The sequence below is a fragment of the Rattus norvegicus genome, chromosome 2 (assembly GCF_036323735.1).
Source record: "Rattus norvegicus strain BN/NHsdMcwi chromosome 2, GRCr8, whole genome shotgun sequence".
Taxonomy (NCBI): Eukaryota; Metazoa; Chordata; class Mammalia; order Rodentia; family Muridae; genus Rattus; species Rattus norvegicus.
Window position 1 is genome coordinate 106,517,924 of NC_086020.1, and position 23,300 is coordinate 106,541,223.

At 42.6% G+C, this 23,300-nt stretch overlaps 1 protein-coding gene and 1 long non-coding RNA gene across 3 annotated transcripts in view; one reads left to right on the forward strand and one right to left on the reverse strand.

The window, feature by feature from the left end:
- The window catches only part of LOC120100786 (uncharacterized), a 63,442-nt gene that overhangs the window by 9,454 nt on the left and 30,688 nt on the right, over positions 1 to 23,300 (reverse strand). The window contains exon 3 of one of the 2 annotated variants that reach the window (XR_005500837.2): positions 16,747 to 16,947. The exons of the other annotated variant lie outside the window; for it this stretch is intronic. This is a non-coding gene — a long non-coding RNA (uncharacterized LOC120100786). The remainder of the gene's footprint in view (positions 1 to 16,746; positions 16,948 to 23,300) is intronic. 2 annotated transcript variants of the gene reach the window in all.
- LOC120100784 (spindlin-1-like) lies at positions 2,976 to 4,828 on the forward strand. Its single transcript, XM_039103600.2, has one exon. It carries the CDS (start codon positions 3,029 to 3,031, stop codon positions 3,815 to 3,817), a length of 789 nt encoding a protein of 262 aa, XP_038959528.1. The 5' UTR covers positions 2,976 to 3,028; the 3' UTR covers positions 3,818 to 4,828.

The window sequence follows — 23,300 nt, forward strand, 5'->3', positions numbered from 1 at the left end:
AAAGAATAATGTTGGACTCTTCTGTGCCTCGGGTCTTTGCACTTTCCACCCATAAAGAGAAAAGTCTATGGAGTGTCCCAGAGTACAGACAGTGTTAGGAGGTTTGAAGATGAGAAAAACACTAGCGACTCATCTTGGGTAGCACAGCAAGATTCATCACTAGGACTGGAGTCTGAAGCCATGCAAAGAGCTGCTCTTGGTCCTCTTTGGAACTCTTCAGTGGGGTTAGCAGGTTAGAGCAGTTTGCTTCATTTTGCTGCATTTAACTGGGGAAAGTCTACTGTGTGCTACAGCAGAACTCACAGAAAGAAGCTTTTAACAGAATCTCATGGGCTCCTTAGGTAGAAAGTCTAGATTCAAAAAAATCATTCCCTATTTCCTTACCCCAAGAAATGGAGATGTCCTTACACTTGTATAAACACTTGCAGGAATGCTAGAGGAGTTGCTGGCACTGGGAATAGCCATGTCTACATGTCTCAGGCAGGAATAGGATAGAGCAGGCAGGCCTTCATAATCCAGGCCTGACTCCCTTCCCATCCCTCCCTAGCCTCTCAGTACCCCACTCCCTCCCACTCTAGCCCAGCATGGCAGGACCCACGCTACCAGTGGCCAAGGGCAGTTTTTCCATTTAGGAAAAACAAACTGTGACTCTCAATCCTCCATGCCAGAATCAAAAGAAAGTTTGTTTTGTTTAAAATAGCATTGCTGAACTATTGCTGTAACTCAGTTGATATGGAGCTTGCCTAGCACATGAAGCCCTGGGTTCTGTCTCCAGACCCACATAAACCAGATATGGTAGAAAATGCCTATAATCCCAGGCAGGATGCTGCACATAAACACACACACACACACACACACACACACACACACACACACATCAGATAAGTCGCTCTCCTGGGCAGTATAGAATTCAAGTCTAGTTAAGCAGAAGAATAAATTGCTACTCATCATGGATCTTTGAGGTAATCAGCCAATATTTGAAGCTGAGAGTATCGAATCTGGAAAAGCCAAGGGTATGTCATACATCCCAATGAATTTGTGTACAGACATGATGCAGGGAAGAGAAGTGTCCAGGGACATTTGTGTGCCAATGAGATAACAATCTATTTTTGAAATAATTACTTAACAATCCTCCAATAATTCAAGTAGTTTTAAGTCAGTTTTTCCGGAGATCAAAGGGAGAATACATAATTGTAGAAAATTATTTTGTTTTTCTTGAATTATGAGTGTAAAAAAAGTACCACCTTGGGTTATATAAGGCCCAGGAGAAGAGCTCTCAGGAGAAGTTGGGAGGCTCCATTCACTGGTGTTAAGAACAAATAAGGCTTCTCTACTTTCAAAAGGCAAGAGAGGGCCTATCTAGAATTAAAGAAAAAGATACACTATCTGTGAAGATGGAGAGGGCTGCAAAAGGATGGAAGACCAGAATATCTGCCCCAACTATGCCCTCAGAGGAGTGGGGTAAAAGTGAGAAAGATTGGAGGGAGGTGGAGATTTCAGTGTGAATCTGAGTTTGTTATAAACATGAACCTGCTGAGAATATTTTGCATTGGTTGGCTCTACCAAGAAATGATTCAGTTCAACACTTTCTGCAGAGTAAGAAATGATATTTGCTACATGAAAAGTATGGTTTTGCAACCTGATTAGGATCAAAATCTCAAAGCCACACCTGAGTTTTTGATTATTCTTTTCTCTGAAAAGGTCAGGGTGTCTCTTCTCACCCCAGTCAGGTTGGAACATAGGCATTACTTGGAAGACCCTAACCAAAGCAGCAGAGGCAGATATATGAACTCATCCCTCTACTCACTACCTCAACAATTGTCTCTACATGCTGAGGAGAAGTCTCTGTCTGTAAAATGCTTGCCCTGCAAGTGGAGAGAGTGAGGTTAGATCCCAGAACCTATGATATAAAGCAAAGGAGAGTTATAAGTGCCTATAATTCCTGCAATGGGGAAATGGAAAAGAGGCGGTTGGTCCCTAGAGCCTGGCAGACCTAGTAGCCTGGCCTATATGATGAAGTTCTAGGCCAAGGAAAGACCATCTCAAACCTAGTATTGAAAGCACCTGTAGGCCAGTACTAGAGGTTGTCCTCTGAGCACTATATGGAAAGAGTACACAGATACACACTCACATACATACATAAATACACACACAGAGAAATAATAACATTAAGAGGAGATGAATGAATACAATTTAGAAACTCTACTACTTCTGAAAGTTTTCTTTATAAGTTAGAAAGTTAGAAATAATTTTCTAAATTATTTCAAAATAAAATATTTAAATGTCACACAAGACTGGACAAAGCTAGTACTTAGCCTAGACATCAGAATTATTGAAGGGGCCCCTAGAAAAGCCAGGCAGGAAACATGACAGGTTTGGATCATTCTTATGTTTGAACAGAGAATATTACTTGAACTTGTTAGGTTAAAGTTAAAGTAAGCAAACAGCACAACGAAGTTAACTTGGTTTTCAGCACAAACCAGAGAAAACACAATTATCCAAGTTCATCGCTCATTTGAATTGTCATTCTTCATCCTTTCCATACTTCATTATTTTTTTAAAAGATTTAGAAAGAGCTTGAAGGGACTTGAGACCCCATATGAACAACAATGCCAACCAACCAGAGCTTCCAGGGACTAAGCCACTACCTAAAGACTATATATACATGGATTGACCCTGGACGCCAACTGCAGAGGTAGCAATGAATAGCCTAGTAAGAGCACCAGTGGAAGGGGAAGCCCTGGGTCCTGCCAAGAATGAACCCCCAGGGGGCGGGCGGCGGCCGCGGCGAGGAGCTGGGGTGGGGAGGCACCGTCTGGCTCGGGCTGGGCCGGCGGGGAAGGCGGCCCCCGTTGGCAGCCTTGGTGGCCGACAGAGTGCTTAGGATTCCATGTGTTTTTGCTGAACTTGTAAAGGAGACACCTGGATGGTGGATTAACAAGAACACTGACCTGTGGGCAGCCTCAACTGAGAACATTGGATTTTCACCCTAGTCTAGCAGCTCTGCTGCTCACATAGATGCAGATGAATGAAGACCCCATTCGGGAAGACACTTGGCCAGCGGTCCAGAGCTGATGCAGGCCATGCTGGAGTCTCTGCAAACATGATGAAGAAGAGGACATCTCACAAAAAACATCGGACCAGTGTGGGACCAAGCAAACCTGTGTCCCAGCCCCGGCGGAACATCGTAGGCTGCAAGATCCAGCATGGGTGGAGAGAGGGCAACGGCCCTGTCACCCAGTGGAAGGGGACTGTCCTGGACCAGGTGCCTGTGAACCCTTCCCTGTATCTCATAAAGTACGATGGATTTGACTGTGTCTATGGACTAGAGCTGAACAAGGATGACAGAGTCTCTGCACTTGAAGTCCTCCCTGACAGAGTTGCAACATCTCGGATTAGCGATGCACACTTAGCGGACACAATGATTGGCAAAGCGGTGGAGCACATGTTTGAAACAGAGGATGGCTCTAAAGATGAGTGGAGGGGGATGGTCTTGGCACGGGCACCTGTCATGAACACATGGTTTTACATCACCTATGAGAAAGACCCTGTCTTGTACATGTACCAGCCCCTAGATGATTACAAAGAAGGCGACCTCCGCATTATGCCCGATTCCAATGATTCGCCTCCAGCAGAAAGGGAGCCAGGAGAAGTTGTGGACAGCCTGGTAGGCAAGCAAGTGGAATATGCCAAAGAAGACGGCTCGAAAAGGACTGGCATGGTCATCCATCAAGTAGAGGCCAAGCCCTCTGTCTATTTCATCAAGTTTGATGACGACTTCCATATTTACGTCTACGATTTGGTGAAAACATCCTAGATGTCATCACAAACTCTGCCAAATTTGTGGAACTATTAAATGTATAATTTGTAGACATAAAGACTCGATTGCTTTCCAGTTTAATGAAAGCTTAGATGTCCCTGCGAACCCACAATCTCCACCAGCAGAGCTGGTGTTGTTCTGAATAGTGCAGACTGATTCAAACACAAGGCATCTGTGAGGGGTCCTCCCTCTTCAGAGCGTCTGTGTGAGGGGTCCTCCCTCACAGGAAGGCTGTCTGTTGGGGGTTACAAGCAAGGTGGTAAAGTTAAGCTAGCATCACAGTCATTTAAACCTGGATAGGTTGTACCCATTTCCCCTTCACTCTGACACTATCTTATTCTGCTGCCACAATGCAAGCATAGTTTGTTATTTTTGTTACTGCCTTTTTTGAGAGATTATGTATCTATATAGCTACCTGTCTAGATCTGCATCTGTGTGCCTATGTATATATTATACACACACAGAGGCACTCACCACTGACACGCCTTTCCTTGCGGATTGGGGTGGGGGTGAAAATGTTTTCTCCAGTTCAACAGGAGTGCTCGATCCAAGTCAGTCATATTTATAATATGCCTGCTCTTTGTTTGAAATTAAATTTGGGCACAGGAAGCACACAGAGACATTTAGGTTGTTTCAAAAGTCAATTTCTGAGTACCATTTCAATCCGGAGGCTTTTGGCTGAGTCCAGGTATAAATTAGCCATAAACAGTCAATGACCCACAGTAGAATTCTGGTAAACTGTTGAGAAATCTGGGTAAAAGGCTGCCTTCAATTCTAAGCTTTATTTTTTTTTGTGGTTTTTGTTGTTATTGTTTGTTTCTGTTATCGTTGTTGTTTACTCTTTAATCATAACTACTTTGACAATAGAGCCCGGGTCCTTGGTTCACATGGAATAATATAGATGTGCTTCTAGACGGCACATTAGTCCATTTGTTCACACCTGTCAGCGGGGTTTTACTACATGGACTTAAAAGGCAACAATAAATCCAGGGTTTGTATGTGCCGTAGATCCCCGCAAGAACAGTGCATTTGTATTAGAGATGTAAGTTTTAAGTATGGCATTGTTGCCTTCTCTCAAGTTCTCTGGGACTTTTTAATTTTTATTACTACTATTGTTGATATATGATTATGGTCAGAAGGCCTCTTCTCCCCCTCCTTACTCTCTCCCACTCTTCCTGGCTTTCCCCCACAGAGAATGCTAGACCAATATGGCTTTTTGCCTTGACCCTGTTGTGGCAGTGTCTGTTCTTGCTCCAAGTGTGTTATTCATGCAGGTTTATCCCTTCCGTGGCCTCCGGGCTCTGCATGTCTATGATGTGTCACTGGACGGTCATCCTTGCTGGTTATGGGTGGATCGCAGCTCTTCGCCATCAAGTGCATTATGATTTGCTCCTGTGAGGTGGTTTGAAGCTGAAATAGAACTGACATGCAGTTGGTTGACTAGCCAAACCTCTGCTCGCTCTCACTTTGTCTTGTAGGAAGCCTGGTAGCTTGTCAGCTGGAGAAAGACGGTTTGTAGAATCAGTCTCGTGGAGGTTGGAAATCTATCTGTGGCTGCACAGTATTGATGCTGTCAAGCAAACAGCAGAGGCGTGGCCAAGTGTAGGCATGCTTAACTAGTTGGGGTTCTTCCTGATGACCAAGTGTAGGTATGCTTAACTAGTCGGGGTTCTTCTTGATGACCAAGTGTAGGTATGCTTAACTAGTTGGGGTTCTTCCTGATGCAAGAAGTCAGTCACGGTTCAAGGCACATGGCTATTGGATATCCATTTAGTCTTCACAGAGGCTGACCGCCCTGTGCTGCAGGGTGGTCACAACTGCTCACCATGTGAACACAGTACCTCAGTTCCGTCCCTGGCTGCAGTCACCGTGTGCTCAGTGTTTTCTCCTAGGCACCAGGGACAAGCTTCTCAAAGCCGTGTGATCTACCCTAGTCTTGGGTGCCTCTAGTATACGTGACCAGGTGTTGTCCTGCATGTAAATCTCCGAGCAGAGTCTGTCTCTTCCGGCCCATACTGGTAATCTGTGGCACAAGTGGATGAGAGTGTCCTGCATGCACCAATGGTGCAGAACATGCACGGTGACTGGAAAGTCAAACTCCTTTCAAAATGTCCCGAGGACTGGATCAGTTCCAACATGTCTGCCATTATCTGATGCCTTGCATTGTGGTTTTCTGCAAGCAACCTAGGTTGGCTTTGGTTACACGTGACCTCCCGGTCTGGGGTTGCAACAGAAGATGGGGATGACTTTGCTCACTATTCCAAATACTGCCTTTATGTAAGGCAGAGGGAAGGGAAAGGTTTTTATTTGTTTGTTTGTATTTTAATTGTTTCACCCCTCCTCCCACTCTTTTCTTTTGGTGGCTTCCACCACCCTGAATGGTGACGGACTCCTGAGCCTGCTGCCTTGGGCTCCCCTTAGGCTCACAGTTCAGATCTGCATGCCTTGCTTGCATTGTCCTGGTATCTAAATGTTGATTCCTCATTTAGGAGTTGAACATGAATTTCCAAAATTTTCATGGGGCTTGTGGCAACTCAAGCAGTGAATCTGTGTATAAAATTTACTGGCCTTCCTCACTTACCTGCTCTAGTATCGTATCGTGTGTGCGTGCGTGTGTGACGTCAGGCTGCCACGTAAACTTCAGAGAAGAACCTTAAAGCAGACCATCCATTTTTGCATGCTCTCTTCTAAGTAGAATGTTCAATGTAACTAACTAAACCTGCATGTTAAAGAGACCTAGGTTCTTTCTTTCTTGCTTGCTTTCTTTCTTTCAATTTGCTTTTGGTTTCCTATATATTTGCTTACTGTACTGTTCTAGTGGTTGTAGGGTAAAGACGCACTGGTGAAGCAGTCGTAGCGCCGACAGAAGGTGATTCCAGTTGTAAATGTCACGCAGCATTTGAAGGGACTGTGCACGCTCTAAAAATCACAGTTGCTTCTAAGCCAGATTTCATTTCTATTCTTGTTTTATGTGCCAAACCCCAAAGTGCATTGGGCCTGAATCTCTGAACTCTGTAGACCCATTAGAAAGAAGACTGTTCTGAGCAACACAAACTGTAGTGCCTGAAAACACTTAACACTGATTGTCTGAGAGACGGAGGTCCTCCAAAGATGACACAGGGAAAATACTCAAAATAATCATGGCCAAAATGTCTGTGTTCCTTGGGAATGCTGCGCTCTCTGTATTCTCCACCATTGGTGCAGTTCGAACGAACGAACGAACGAACGAGTAGAATTCAGAGGTCTTCGTGTTCACATTTAAAACTAGAAAAACGACCTCATTTTTTGAGCTTGAATTCATTTTTAATTTTAATTTTATTTTATACAACGTGTAGACAGTTCCCTGTTCTCTGCATTTAGAAGTATACACAGTACAACTCTGTTAATTCTGTAAGTAATTTTTATAATTATGATGTAACTGTATCCTTCCTTAAAACATTCAAAATAAACCCTTTATGTGAAAAAAAAAAAAAGAATGAACCCCCAGTGAATGGGATTGTTGGGGGGACAGTGGTAAGGTGAGGAGGATGGGGAGGGGAACACCCATATAGAGGAGAGGGGGAGGGGCTAGGGGGATGTTTGCTTGGAAACTGGGAAAGGTAATAACAATTGAAATGTAAATAAGCAATAACCAATTTAATAAAGATGGAGAAAAGGGGAAAAAAAGAAAATTCTAAAAAAAAAATGTATTTATTTAATGTATGTGAGTACTCAGTCACTGTCTTCAGACACACCAGAAAAGGTCATTGGATCCCATTACAGATGGCTGTGAGCAATCAGGTGTGGGGTAGTGAAAGACATTCTGGTTCCTGGTTGAGGAGTTTTGAATCCCGGAGACCCTGAAAGGGATGGTAGAAGCTTCACCTGACTCCCAGGAAACCAAGTTGGTCACTAGCCCGAAGTCCTCCATAGATTTATGACCATCAGGCATGTAAAGGCAATACCCCAAGTCCCTCCACAGGTAGAGGATGTGACCACAAGTCACATAGGGTCAAGACAGATCTCCATTATAATGAGGTACCTAAAGGCCTGGAAGCTTAGCCAATGAAGCTTCCCTTCCCAGACACTCCTTCCTGCAAAAGGAATTTAATCTCAGGCCCACCCTGAGAAGGGGGATATGGCTTTACTCATCCACTTTCTGCTATGACAATAAATGTCTTGAAACCATGGACTGTTCCTTTTCATGGGATCCGCCATGGGGAGCCCTAGAGAAGACTTTCACCTACAGAGCCTTTGTCTAATCTCCACAAGAAAGCCTCCCTGCACCTCCAGAATGTACTTAATAGCTTAATCTCACAGACTTTCCAAGCCACTTAAGTGGCTACACACGCCTTGGAAATGCTGTGTAAATTTCTCAGCATTCTAACTCCAAACTTTCTTTCCAGTACAATTTTATCTTGACTAAGCATAACTCACATAACAAGTGACCCAAATCTTAACCCAAATGACCCTGAAAGGAAGAATATCTGTCTTCCTACATGACTGGGTAGACAAATGGTTCCATCTGGGGCTCCAGTTCAGCTGATAGCGAGCTTTCCTAACATACGAGAAAACATGGTTCTGATCCTTAGAACAGTGATTCATACCTGCCTTCTCAGCACTACGAAGGTACAGGCAGGAGAATCAGAAGTTCAAAAACATCCTATGCTATATGTGGAGTTTAAGGCTAGCCTGGGTTACATGAGACCCTATTTCTTACATCAAAACAAAACAAAAAAAAATTATCAAAACCATAAACAGGGTCAGCTTCTTGTCACTGTGACAAATATCCAAGGCAACCATCTTAAAAGGAGGACCTCCTATGCTGCTCAGCCTCAGAGTTATTTAGCTGAGATAGATTGGCCTCTTGCCAAGAGTCTGTCTGTGGCAAGAGTACATGGTAGGGAACAATGCTCACTTCACAGTGACAAGAAGCGGGACAGAAACAAGAAGCAGCCATTACTCCTCTCAAAGGCAACCCAAAAAACCTAGCTTCTTCCTAGTAGGCTGTGTGAAGGTTCCACCCCCTCCTGGGAGTGCCACCTAGTGTTATCAGGCCTCTAACCTAGGGCTTTGGGGAGACACAAACCACAGATGAGCTTTGAGGTAACTTAATGATCATTTATTTATACCTATAGGTGTCCCTCTCCCTTTCTCACTGATTATCCTTCTCGTCTTCTCTCTCTTTTTCTGTCTCTCCCTCTCTCTCTTCCCTTCTCTCAGTCTCTCCATCTTCTCCTTCTCACCACCCCACCCAACAAGTCCAATCTGTTTCTGAGAAGTACCAGATACTTCAGTAAAACACAAAAGTCCTCACCTTTAGCATTTTAACCAATAATTACCCTTCCCACCATTCCCACCCATATTTCCAAGCCCACTTCTCCCATAATGCACTTCCCATTCTCTCAGAGAGAGCTTTTCCTTTCTCCCTCAGTACTCCATTTATATTGGTGTCTTTATCTTTTGTGACTACCTTCCTTGTTAATAGATATTTCCTTTCTGCTGTGACTCTTATGTTAAATACGGATCTCCTTAAAGGGCCAGCCCATCTTTTCCCTATGCCCTCCATTACTGTTGAGTGTTCTGTTCAGAGACCATTAGAAACTAGGTCAATCAATCCATCAACATATCATTCAACATCATGAGGAAGTGCATGGTGCTTCATCCTGCAGTACCATCATCTTTTTCCTGCAGGTTTTCAGAACCTAGAGCAATAAGACAGACTTTTCCTTTTTAGCGATTTGTGCCATTATCTTCAAATCAAAAAGAAGATCTTTCATTTAAAAAAAATCAGGTGTCACAACAGCTCCTGAAAACTGGATGAAAAACAATCACAGTGAAAACAGAACTGAAGGTGATTGACATCGGCTTATGTTTTCATTCTCGACTGGGGGCAAAAGTTGCCCTATGGCACATCACTGTTTCCCGAGTTCCTAAACATTAGGCCATGATACAGTAGCCCTGAGAGCCGCCATTCACTAGCACAGATCACTAGCTAGGCCCACCCAGAGGCCAAAGCTAGCCTAGTCTTGAGTTTTCCTGTTCAAAATGCAGTTCAGAAATAAACTGTGACCATGCACACAGCTGAGAAAATTGTGCAGTAAAGCTGGTTCAGTGCTGATGGCAGAGATCTCTTTGCCAACGGTTTACCTTGAATGCATGAAGCTCTGGGTTCCACCACCAGCATCAAATAAATTAACCATATGTGATTATAAGCCTCTAAGCTTGTCTGTTCCAGGGATCTGGAAGTTCTTTCTATTCCTTCTGCCCAGCAATTGGCCCATGGCTTCTTTACTGGCAGATCTGGGAGTTTAGGTGGGATAGCTAATGCAACAGGCAACATACAACATGCCTAGGAGAAGGTCACAGGATGGGAGTGATGATCGTTCAGATGGCTGAGGCAAAGGCAGGAATGTGAAAGAGGAGTGATAAACTAGGCTTCATTAAATTCTTTATTGTTTGAAAATAGGCATCAAGAGAATGAACAGACAAGCTACAGTGGATTATAATCAGGGATCTGATTATAACTCCAGGCACTTTGGAGATGGAGGCAAAGGTATAAGAAGTTCACGATCATCTGTGCTACTTTTCAGTTTGAAGACAGCATGGGCTACAAGAGACTGTCTCAAAAAAAAAAAAAGAAAAAGAAAATTTCCTATCTTACCACCTCCACCTGTGACCTACTAGCTATATGATACTACACTGGGACCAGATCTGCAAAATGAACATTCATCTCTAACAGCAAAGAGGCCAGAGAAGGATCAAAAATCTGTAGTCTGAATGCTCTGTTCAGAAGCTTCTTTGGGAAGAAGAGCTTGGGAGAAAGCCCATGGTTAAAGCTATTTGCAATTTGTACATGAAAACTGGAGTTCAGATCTCCAGAATCCATGTAAATACCATGTAGGTTGGGTTAGCATGTTTGAGAGCTTGGGGCTTGAGAGACCCTGTTGCAAAGAACATGGTGGAAGAACAATGGAAGATGATTCTTGGTATGGACTTCGGGCCTCCATGTGCATGCACACACGCAAATTCACATGTGCACACATGTGAACCTGCCATATACACACTCACTTACACACACACACACACTCACACACACACACACACACACACACACGACGATAGAAAATAGAGTTAACGGCAGCTTTGGAGTAGAATGCTATGAGTGGGGTGGTATCAGTTCATCAACCCATCTCCCTTCTTGAATAAATGTCTGTTAGGGACTAAATTTATATTACAAACAAGTTTTGGACTTCTTTTGGACCAAATGGAATAGCCAACTCTGCTTTTCCAAACCTACCCTCATTCAAGATGTACAAATCAGCAGGAGGGAAATTGAATACTGCGCGGATTTGGGCAGATGTGAGCAGGCTTCATGAAAGGCTGTGTCAATGACAAACCAGTGGCAAAGCACTGAAAACTGTTGAATGAAAAGAAGAAAATTACCATTAAACCTTATGCAAGAGGCTGTAAAAACATCATGGAATTTCAAGTCCAGCATGTAGAGTGCTTGAGTCATATGACATAATGAAATGTCATAGAAATGTGTAAATGTATTACTATGGAAAATGGACAGGTGGACAACTGTATGTCAAAATAAATCTTGAGAGAAAGCTTGTGCTGTCACAAAAGTAAATCAAACAGCAGCTAAAACTTAAATATAAATCTCAAAACTACAACTGTAGGAGTGGTTCTCATGCTGTACTATTCCCCAGTTGGTTCTTGATCTGCCAGTAAAGAAGCTGTGGGCCAATTGCTGGGCAGAAGAAATAGGCAACGTCCAGATCCCTGGAGGAAAAGGGACAGACACAAGGGAGGAGAAACACAGTTCATCAGGCTTCTGATGGAGGAAAGTTGACCAGTCATGTGAGATCTTGAAATGGGGTGGCCACACAGGCCACTCCTACAGGTGGGCGTTTGGCTGAGGATATAACTTAACAACTAATGATAGGGCAGGTGAAAGGTGAGTTGCTAAGAATAGTGATAAGGGCAAGCTTTTCCAGGTGGAAGATAAGAAGCACCCAGCAATTGTGTCAAAAGGCCAGTTGAAATTGAAAACTGCATGTGTGTGTTTAATCTCTGAATTCAAGGGTGGCAGCTGGTAGCGGGGCCAGTTCTGGGAGTTTAGATGGGATACCTAAAGCAACAGGCAACATATAACATGCCAAGGAGAAGGTCACAGGATGGGAGTGATGATAGTTCAGATGGCTGAGGCAAAGGCAGGAATGTGAAAGAGGAGTGATAAACTAGGCTTCATTAAATTCTTTATGTTTGAAAATAGGCATCAAGAGAATGAACAGACAAGCTACAGAGTGGGTGAAAAGTACTTGCTAAACTCTGTTAGAAAACTGTCATTCAAAATGTATTATGACTCTTTTCATTCCATTAATTGACCTGAGCTTACATTCACAGACACCACATGGATGTCATAGTGGGCATGTGGAGGTCAGTAAATGACCTGAAGAAAGCAGTTTTCTCCTGCCATGGGGCTCCCAAGGACTGAACTCAACTAATCAGGCTTAGCTTTACTCACTAAGCCACCTTATTGCCCCTATTTTTATAACTTTCAAAATAAAGAAATAAAATAAGCAAAAGATGTAAAGAGAAATCCCACAAGAATCATGGAAATACATAGCGAAGACATAGATGTACTACCTTACACATTGTTATGAAATCACAGAGTAAAACAAGATACTGCCACACACCTCTCAGAATAGCCAAAATCCAAAACACTAATAATACCAAATGCTGGTCAGGACATGAGACAGTAGGGACATCTGTTCATCACTGTGGTAATGCAAAATGATACAGCCACTTTGAAAGCTACCTTAGCAGCTTCTCCCAAAACTTAACAGACTGACTGCTATTCTTTTGTTCATATATATATATATATATATATATATATATATATATATATATATATGGGAATATGCATGTGTGCGTATGTATGTGTACGCGTGCATATATGTGTGGATAAGAAGACAACCTCAGGTGTTGTTCTTTAGGAATTTCTTGGGGTGGATCACTGGGACCTGGGCTCCCTGACTGGGCTATGCACGGTGACCAGTGAGATCCAGGGACCCTACTACCTCTGCCTCCCCTGCACTGGGATTACAAGTGTGTGCCATCACGCTTGCTTTTTCACATGAATTCTGGGGAGTCTAACTCAAATCTTCATGGTTCCTCAGCAAGCACTCCATCTTTCAAGCCATCATCTCCCCCAACTCATGCTTTTGTCTTAGATATAATCTTGCTATATCGTCCAGGTTGACCTGAAAATTACTGTGTAGCTCAAAATACCCAAGAATTTCAAAACTTCCTGGCTCAGCCTCCTGAGTATTAGTATTACAGGTGTGTACCAATACACCAGGTCTAACATAGTCTTAATAACTTAATCTAACAATCACACTACTTGGTATTTATCCAAACATGTACAATGCTTCCACTTATGCGAAAGTCTGTGTCCTGATGTTTATGTAAACTTTATCCATAATTGTCTCAACTTGACAGCAAGCAATTGTCTTTGGGTAAATGAATGAATGAACTGTGGTACGGGAGATGAAAGTTATTCAGCATTAAAAGAAAAGGTCTGCTCTGCCATCATGAGTTAATTCCTTTCTCTGTTGAGTCAGTCATCTAACAAATGTTTATTGAAGACCTCCCACTTGCTGGGTTATGCCTTTGTTGACTTATAGTCAGAGACACTGTCCCATAAGCAGAGAGTCACTACAAACTAAGATCAACCGAGTGACTGGACTGACCTGGAGTGGGGAGCATAAAACAGAAAGGGAAAGTCACCTGGTGAGGCAGAGAAGTTTCCTGTAAATGTGGGAGCTGTCCCAATCCATAAAGAATGACCAGGCCTGCCAAGTGTAACCAGCCATGAACAGAGATGTGGGCAGTTCCACTTTATGCCCACGAGGACCTGAAAAAGAACAGGTCAGCTCTCTACAGGACAAAAACACAACCTATGTTACTATTTCAAAAATGGTTTGAGTCTGCTTCTTGTTGCTGGGATAAATATCACAACAAAAAGCAAGGTGGAGAATAAAAGGTTTATTTCAGCTTACAATTCTCAGGTCATAGTCCATCACTCAGGGAAGTCAGAGAAATCAAGGCCAGTAACTGAAGGTGGAAAAAGAAGCAATGGCCATGGAAGAATGCTGCTTACTGACTTGCTTCTCTGACTTGCTCATATATCTACCTTTGTTGTACAAAGTGGCCCACCTACCCACAGGTGGCTTTGCCACCAGTATGCTGAGCCCTTCTACATCAAGTAACAATCAAGAAAATGCTGCATAGTCATGCCCACAGGCCAGAGTAATGAAGGAAATTCCCCAACAGAAGTTCCTCCTCCCAGGTATTCAAGTTGACAACTAAGATTAGTCATATTGACCTTAATAATTTCTTTCCTGGAGCTTTTCTCTGCTTCCTTGGTTCCCTGGTGTTTGTAGGGAAATACCCAAATGTGATTTTATAGTATTTCTGTTTAATTGGCAACCAGCTGTCTCTCAGAAATCAGACTCTGCTCCACCCCCATTTCATCACTGAGAAAAAGACTGACTGGGAAAAATTTATTCTTAAAATAGCTTCTGTGAAAAACAAAACCTGCACTATTTTAGCATAAAGTTAGTGCTGAGAATTCTTTCTAAGGTGTCATCTCAATGAGTTTCATTGTTGTTCACAGAGCTTCAGAGCAGTTCCTGGTCAAAGTTCAGTCTTGCTTTTTGGCGGAATTCAAGAACTGGCTGCTCCATTAATATTCTTCCTTGAAAGGATTGTTGTTATTGTTTTATTTTTTATAACCCTTGGAACATTTGAGGTTCTTTCAAAGATAATTTTCATAGTCTAAGAGCTAGGGCTCCTATTCAGTAAATACAATGTTGGTCAGATGAAGGAGAAGGGGTCACAGGCACATAATTGGAGTTTAAGGAAGACCACTATAGCTAAGCAAAGAAGAAAAACAAAAATATCCAAACACTCAGTGAAAGGAGCAGCCCAGAGAGATGGGGAATACCTAAAGCAAATGAATGAAGAACAGTATCCCATTAAACAGATAAGAGATCCGCGCCTGTATGAATGGGACAATGAGTACTGCCGCAGTAGCCCACTAAAGGACCAGCACCTTAAAGTATCTGCCACGCTTGTGTTAACAGAAAACCATCAGCATTGTGGTGAAGGTATAAAAACCTTGTCTTCCAGGCATTAAGGTTAGACATAGCTGGATAAAAGTCTGGGTCATTCTTACAGTTCCTCAGAACTTAATAAGATACCAAATTGCACAGTAAACATTTTAGAAAGTGGAAACTTCCCTTTGTATAATTCAGACCCAAGGTGCTTTCCTAAACTTAAAAGGAGGGTGACAAGAAGTGCTCTGTAGGAGAGTGTAAGACTCTCCTTCAGTTTATCACAAAAATCACAATAGGTCATCATATCTGGAGTTTAAGAAAATCCAATAAAGTTCAGCTCCATGGAGATGAGGAAGAGATGGCCTGAGGGACCATATGCCCAATATAGAGGGTATTCTTATAAGTGTCTGCACCTTCATAAGAGTATCAACCCGAGGTTTGTCTTGGTTTCTTTCTTTTTTTTTTCTGTTTGTTTGTTTGTTTGTATGTTTTCAAAACTGGGTCTCTCATGGCCATGGCTGGTCTCAAACTCACTGTGTTCAAGGGTAACCTTGGACTTCCTATCCTCCTGTCTCTACTTCCTGAGTTGCTAGGATAACAGGTATGTACTACCATACCTGGTTATGTGATAAGGGTGTTTGAACCCACAGTTTCATGGTAAGCATTCTACCAGTGAACTGTCTTCTTGAATTTATTACTTTCCCAGGCTGCCCTGCTCTTGGTGAGTACTACCTGCCATGTAGTGTTGATACTCTTTCCAATGAATACAAAAAGGCCTATTGTTTTAGGCTCCCAGGAATGGATTTCATTTAATATGTCCACACCTTCCTTCACTTCATAAATTCACTAGATACATTATAGCATATATTTCTTTTCAAATAAATGTCTGCAAGCTGGCCAATTGATACATTTAAACCCTATGAAATCATGAATAATAGTTAGATAAGACAGGCAGTGGTCATGCCTTTAATCCTAGCACTCAGGAGGAAGAAACAGGTGGATTTATCTCTGTGAATTCAAGACCAGCCTGGTCTACAGAGCTAGTTCCAGAACAGGCAGGACCACACAGAGAAAACCTGTGACAAAAAAAAAAAAAAAAAAAAGGAAAAAAAAAGTTGGTCAAATGGTTGAGACTGGTGACACAAGTTTATCTGTCAACCCAGTAACTAGAAGGCTTAAACAAGAAAGTTCATAACCTACCAGGGCTACAAAATGAATGCAGATGTGGCGGCTTGAATAAGAACAGCTCCATAGACTCATATATTTGGAAACTTGGTCTCTAGTTGGTGGAACTCTTTGCTTCTCAGTTAGTCTCTCTCTGCCTTGTGCTTGTAAATCAAACTGTAAGGTCTCGGCTACCACATCAGCACCATGCCTGCCTGCCTGCCTGCCTGCCTGCCTGCCTGCCTGCCTGCCTGCCTGCCTGCCTGCCTGCTGCTTACTGCCATGTTCACCCCCACGATGATCACAGATTTTAACCCTTTGAAACTGTAAGCTCCTAACAAATTCTTTCTTGTGTAAAGTGTCCTGGCCATGGTGTGCAATTGCAACATTAGAAGTGTAAGTAAGACATAAGGACAGCTTGAATAATTTATCAAGATTCTGTCTCAAAAGAAAAAAAGGAAAAAAAAATAGACTGGGACTAGAACTCAGAGGAAAAGCATTTTCCTAGCATGTACATGGCCCTAGACTTACTCCCCAAACACTGGGGAAAAAGAAGGAAGAGAAGAGAAAGAAAAAACCAGATAGACCAATTAGAAACAAGTAGCCCTCTATCTAACAGAATGCTCTGAGCTCCGTGTGCTCACGCTTACTTACCTTCAGCAGTGGGTATCTCAGCTCAGTATGTATTCTTGGTGTGAGCTATGTGCACTTCCTGACTCCCAATTCCAGACACCTTTTCCTCATCTGTTGTTACTAGCATTGTGTCTCATTTCTTCCAAGCCAGTTTCTTCATCTCTTGCTCCCACACAGATGCAGAACTAAAGACTCACTAGCCTGTGTTGCTACTTGTCTGTCCTGCAAAGTGAAAGAAGAATTTTTTTCTGTACATAGTTTCTTTTCGCCCTGCTATGAACAAATCCCACCAACAAGAAGCACCTTAAGGAATAATTTATTTCTGCTCACTGATTGAGGAGTAGAGTCTGTCATGGTAGGGGGCATGGTCAAGAGTAGGGACAAACTATAAATATATATATATATCCCCAAGTGATTCACTTCCTCTGATAAAACCACACCTTCTAAAGGCAATGAATGACCCTTTGAATCAGAGCTACCACCTGGAGACAAAGTATTGAAATACATAGGACTACAGGACACCATTTCACATATACACATACAGGATTGACTGGGTGGTAACTATTTTATCATAAAATAGTTTTTTATCATAAAATAATAATTTTTATTTTTATCATAAAATAATAATTTATATTTTGTTTATTGTGTACATGTGTATAAGTGTCCATGTATGCATGAGTTTACCCTGTGTTCTATCATCACAGAATCAGATATCCATAAAACCTGTATCCTGTCAATCATAAACCAAGATATGCATGAAACTACCCTGTACCCTATCAGTCATGAATTCAAACGTGGATGAACTCACCCTTTGTCTGTTAGTTATAGACCCAAACACATATGAACCTGCCCTGTATCCTATTAATCAGAGTTCTTTACACGAATAAGTGAACTCTATATCTGCTTTCTTCCCTGGTTTATGACTAGCTCCAAATCATCCATTAAGATTTGGGTACCCAGTCTATTCCATGCCTATACATATTAAGTGACTTTGCTTTACAAGGCCTCTCAAAGCTACCCTTGTTCAAGTAGGTCAACTCTTAGCTGCTGAGTCAGTAATTTAGAGCTTGCAAGACTTAGACTTGTTGACTAACACCAATTCTAAGGCCTTAACAGAGGAACAGGAAAATCAAGAAAATTAGCTGAAAAGAAATTAAATGAGAAGAATTCTAGGTGACTAGCAGGCAAGTCACCTGGTGTAATCCTTACCAACAGACTGAAGAGCATTTTACCACAAACCCAGACAGAGATCTCTGTCTTAATGATAAAGGATCATTATGTTTCTCCTGTACAGTAGTCACACCTGCCGTCAGAAAATGTCCTCTGCCGGGTTGACAAGATCTGGAGGAGAGTCATGTCTCTGAGTCAAATACCCAGTCAAGAACTCAATAGCCACTGTGAGCATGGTTATCAGTGATCAGCCTGTGAGTGAAACCACACATCATGACCTGCCTCAGTCAGAGAGTTGACGTCTAGTTAAAAACACAATATAAGGTTTGCAGTATGCAAACATGATTGCAGAGACTCCACAAACGGACAGTGGGCTGTAAGTAATGGTTGAATTTTCTGTCACCCCAGTGGAAGCTCAGACACCATTTTGGAATGAAGGGTGGAAGAAACATAAGAGACAAGGAAGGCATGGAATGTCATGTCTTCTGAGCATGGCTTGGCCATTACATGCTTGAATGCTCAGCATCTGCAACCACCTGAACAGGACCAATACAAACTGACCCGTCAAAATTCCCTCACGGAGGGAGTGACAGGGAAGGTCTCCCCTGGCCCCACCTTCCCTTAAGAATTTGTAGGCAGTTAATGATTGTTGGGAGCAGGAACTGGACCGACATTTTCCTTAGTGATATAGCCACTGATACCCCATACTCCTATAAGGAACCCTAATTAAACTCATTGGTTTGCCAAGAACATAAACAAAATTGTCTTTTTAAGAATAAATAAAAAGACAAGACAAGCTACTTAAGAGAAATAAAAGTAAGGCACCTTTATAGTCACAGCACTTGTTATTTTTGCAATGAAATTTCAAGGTGGGAAGAAAACACCCAAGAATGGGTTTCATTGAAGTGGAAAGATTCTGAGCTGAACCAGCAGAAGAGGCCAAACTGAGTGATGATTGGGAAAAATGAAAAAAATACAGCCTGAAGACAAGAAAAGGCAAATCATAGACACAGCTCACTGGGCCTGGAGGCTTGGAGCTGATGCTAGAGTTCTCCCTTCACTCCAGCTGGTTGAAGAGGTGTGGTCAGGCACTGCAGGATATAATGCTTCTCCCTGAATCATGGAGTGCAAACAGTTTGCAGAAGCAATTCATGCTTAGCTGCTGTCTTCGTTTGATTCCTGCCCCTTTCCAAATTGCTCTTAATTCTCAAATTACATTTTGTGCTAAAATATTATGAGATGTTTTCTAGTCTAATTTTTACTTTTTTTTAAAACTAGTGTATCCCAGGATGACCTAAAACTCAATATAACCAAATATGCCTTTTAAAACTATTGTGTTTCTTTAGTAGTATTGGGCAAGCACACATGCTCACATATGCATGCTCGTGTGTGTGTGTGTGTGTGTGTGTGTGTGTGTGTGTAAAACATGTGCATAAGTGCATGTCCCAGGACACATATACAGAGGCCAGAGGAAAACTCTGTGGACTCAGTTTTCTCTTCCAGTGGATTCTAAGGATTGAACACACTGCCAGACTTGCTCTTTTATCTGCTGAGTCATTTTGCTGACAGCGCTATTTTAGAGCTTTTATTCATGAGTGTACTAATGTACAAAATGTTGGATTTCACTTTTGCCCTTTGCCAGTTATGGACTATGTACTGAGGTCAGACCACCCCCACTATACCCTTTCATTCCCCTCTCTCGCCGACCTCTTCCTCCCAAACTTGTGCTGTCATTGTGAAAGCAATTCTACTGGGGTTTATGAAGAACTTTCTAAATATAGCTCCTGCATAATTTTCAGTGGAAGACCCCATTCAGAGAACTGTGCTGCAAAAAGTCCCATTACTACCTTCTCCTTTACAATAAGGGTGTCCTTCCTGAGCAAACAAGGGTGTACTATGCTCCTTGGTTCTGCTTCTAGCTGCTTAGGACGCCTCCATTTCTCTTGGAGATGATCGAATTATCTAAGTAAAGATGAATACAGCTAATCCTTGGGGTGGGGGTGGGGAGATAATTGATTCGTGGCCAGCAGACATTTAGTCTCAAAGCAACTGGGGACGCTCCGGAAGTGATTAGTGCTAACAGAAGCCACAGTTCTCCTGGCAGGCTAAGTGCTTTAGAAACACCAGGGAGAGGAAAGAGCATTTTGTTTCTTCATAATAAATCTCCCATCTTATTGTCTGAGGCAGTTTGCCCTCTGGGGGGCCTGTGCTCCAATCTCAGCCTTTTGCAACAAAGCTCTGCCTAGCCTGACGTCCATTTCCATCACAAAGGCCGACTGGATTCTAAAAGAGACAATCTGCCACACCAGGCTTCTCAATTTCTCTTCCCCTCCTCCCCTCCCCACCAATCATGCATTGACCTTTTCTTCCCCCTCCCTGCCTCCCGGCTCAGGTACTCCCTGCTTCCCATCCTTGCTCCAGGGATCTTTTTCTGTAAATCCTCTGAGAGAATTCCTGGATTAAGTCTGAAGTAAAGCATTCTAAACCTCTAACTCAGAGTCAATTACTATTTGGCACTACATTTTATGAGGAAGAAATGCAATAAAAGAGCAATTTCTAAATTTATCCCGCATTACATAATGTAATTATTTATTGCAGAAGATGTTGTTTACACATCACCCACGCTATTGATTGCTATGGGAAAAGGCAACGTACAGGAAGCCATACAAATTGATCAATATTTAAAGTGATTAATCAAATATTTAATTTGTTTCCATAAATTTGAGTCCAGTACGTGTTTCACACCACACACTGCAGCCAGGAACTCAGTTCCCCAGCAAGACACACAGAGAAATGTCTTTCTTCTGGTTCTGAAATGCTGCAAGAGAACATTAAAGCTGAGTACACCGTATTTGTCTTTCACACACCCACCCATCCTCATTTTGCTCCCTCTACTAACAACCCAAAGCTGAAACCACTTAAGGAGTATAATTATCCCTCATCATGATCGACTGTGCGATGATGAGGCTGTTACCCATCACAAATGATGTTGCTGGAAAGGCAAAATGTGCAGCCAGGAGACGTTCCTGCTTTGTTTTTTGGGTTTTTTTTGTTGTTGTTTTTGTTTTTGTTTTTGCTCTATAGTCTCCTCCAGGCGGAATGGGGGAGGGATAAAAATTCAGTCAGGAAAACAATTAGCTTGCCTAGCTTCACTGCTCTGTGATATCAAATCACACAGCAATTAAGAGCTCCAAAGAAGCCCAGGTTGGTTTCACGCACATTCAATGATGTAAACCGATCTGTACCCGATGAGCTAAGGCTGGACTGCAAATGAAAAAGTCAGAGGAGGTAAGCAGTGTAAAATTCCATTCTCTGCCTAATCACACTTTATGGAATGGTGATATGAGCTCAGAGTGCCTCTCATTCTGTATGCAGAACATTTGCAGATCTCCTCAAGACTTGATAGATGGCTGCAGAATTCTCTACTGTGCCTTCTCCTGCAACACATGTCAAGTGCAAAAAGTTAATGTTTTCAGAAAAATATTTCACATTTGATGGTGAATAAAGGGGTTAATTGAGGAACTGTTCCATGGCAGAGCCATAGAGTCTCTCGACTCAGGAAAAGTGTATCCTGTGTAAAACATTTGAACCTGAGTTCAATCCCTAGTATCTATGTAAAAAGTCTGGTGTGAGGGATGTTTGGTGAATTCAGCACCGAGGAGACAAGGATAGGTGGATCCCTGAGATTCACTGGCCAACTAGCATAGCTTAATTGGCAAGCCCAGTTAGAAACCCTGTCTTTAAGAAAAACGTGATATCACCCAGAATACAGCAAATACATAGGCGAATGCCAGCAGCAATCCACTGAACTGAGAACGGGACCCCCGTTGAAGGAATCAGAGAAAGGCCTGGAAGAGCTTGAAGGGGTTCGAGACTCCATATGAACAACAATGCCAACCAACCAAAGCTTCCAGGGACTAAGCAACTACCCAAAGACTATACATGGACTGACCCTGGACTCCAAATGCATAGGTAGCAATGCATATCCTAGTAAGAGCACCAGTGGAAGGGGAAGCCCTTGGTCCTGCCAAGATTGAACCCCCAGTGAACGTGATTGTTAGGGGGAGGGTGGTAATGGGGGGAGGATGGGGAGGGGAAGCCCACATAGAAGGGGAGGGGAGGAGTTAGGGGGATGTTGGCCCAGAAACCGGGAAGGGGAATAACAATCGAAATGTAAATAAGAAATGCTCAAGTTAATAAAGATAAAAAAAAAAAAGAAAAAAGAAAAAAAGAAAAACGTGATATATAACACCTGAAGAATTAAACCTGAGATTGACCTCAGGTCTTCTCGTGCATGCATGCAAACATGCATTTCACATACACTCATATGTGTATTGACACACAGCTGCACATACACAGAGGAAAAGAAAAAAGCATGATCTTTCCGATCACCAAAGTCTTAACTGTTGAATTCGGCACAGAAATATCCACAGTCAGACAAATGTGGGAAAGCTTTAAAGGTAGGAGAGCGTTACCAATCTTCCTCTTCTTCTCCTCCTCCGCCCTCTTCAGCTCCTCCTCCCCTGCCTGTTCTCAGGAAGCAGGCTCTCTACCAAGCTTTGAGTTGATAGATTTCACCATTTAAAAAGAAAGGAAAAAACAAAGTGCCTTTATTGTTGTGTTAGAAAGGCGGCTCTCGCCTGGACGGACCACACCAGGCCAGTACAGTTCCACCTGAGAGAGGTTTATTGTGGGGGAGCATGGAGCAAAGGGGGTGATGGAGATGAACGAGGAAAAGAGAGAGAAGAGAGCGCGAAGGTCAAGAGGGTCTGCCTTTGATTTAAGTTGTGACATAACCACTCGGAGGTAAGAGTGGTAGTTAATTAGGTGGATGCTGGGAATGTATGGTGATTGCCATTGCAACAGACAGCAGGTTCCTGTTGCCTATGGGTGACGTCACCACCCTCACTGGATTCGGAGGCGACCTGTAACCGTAAAGCTGGTTCCTTCCTGATACCAACATTCATCTTTAAAAAACTGCCAGTATACATTATAAAACCTTCAAAGCAGATACTTTTTGTTTTAAAGCAAGTTATTATGTAATGTAGCCTGGCCCAGAGCTCACATATAGTCAGGGATGACCTCGAACTCCTGTTCCTCCTGCTTCCCCTTTCACTGGGATTAGAAACAACCCGGCCTCAACTCCTCTTTCTTTTTTTGTATATTTGTTTGTTCCTAATTGAGTGCTTTTCTCTTAGATAGCTTTTGTTATGCTTGGACTTGATTTGTAAGACACCAGAGTTCCCAGTACAAAGTCAACCACGACGGCTCCTTTTCTCCTGCTGCTTCACAGAAGCTGTCTCCATCACTTAACTATGGATTGAAGAAGAAATACAATACAACGTGACAGATTATAGTTTGCCTATGGCCTCGAGAATGGCCCCACACCTGGGTGGGTGGCATTA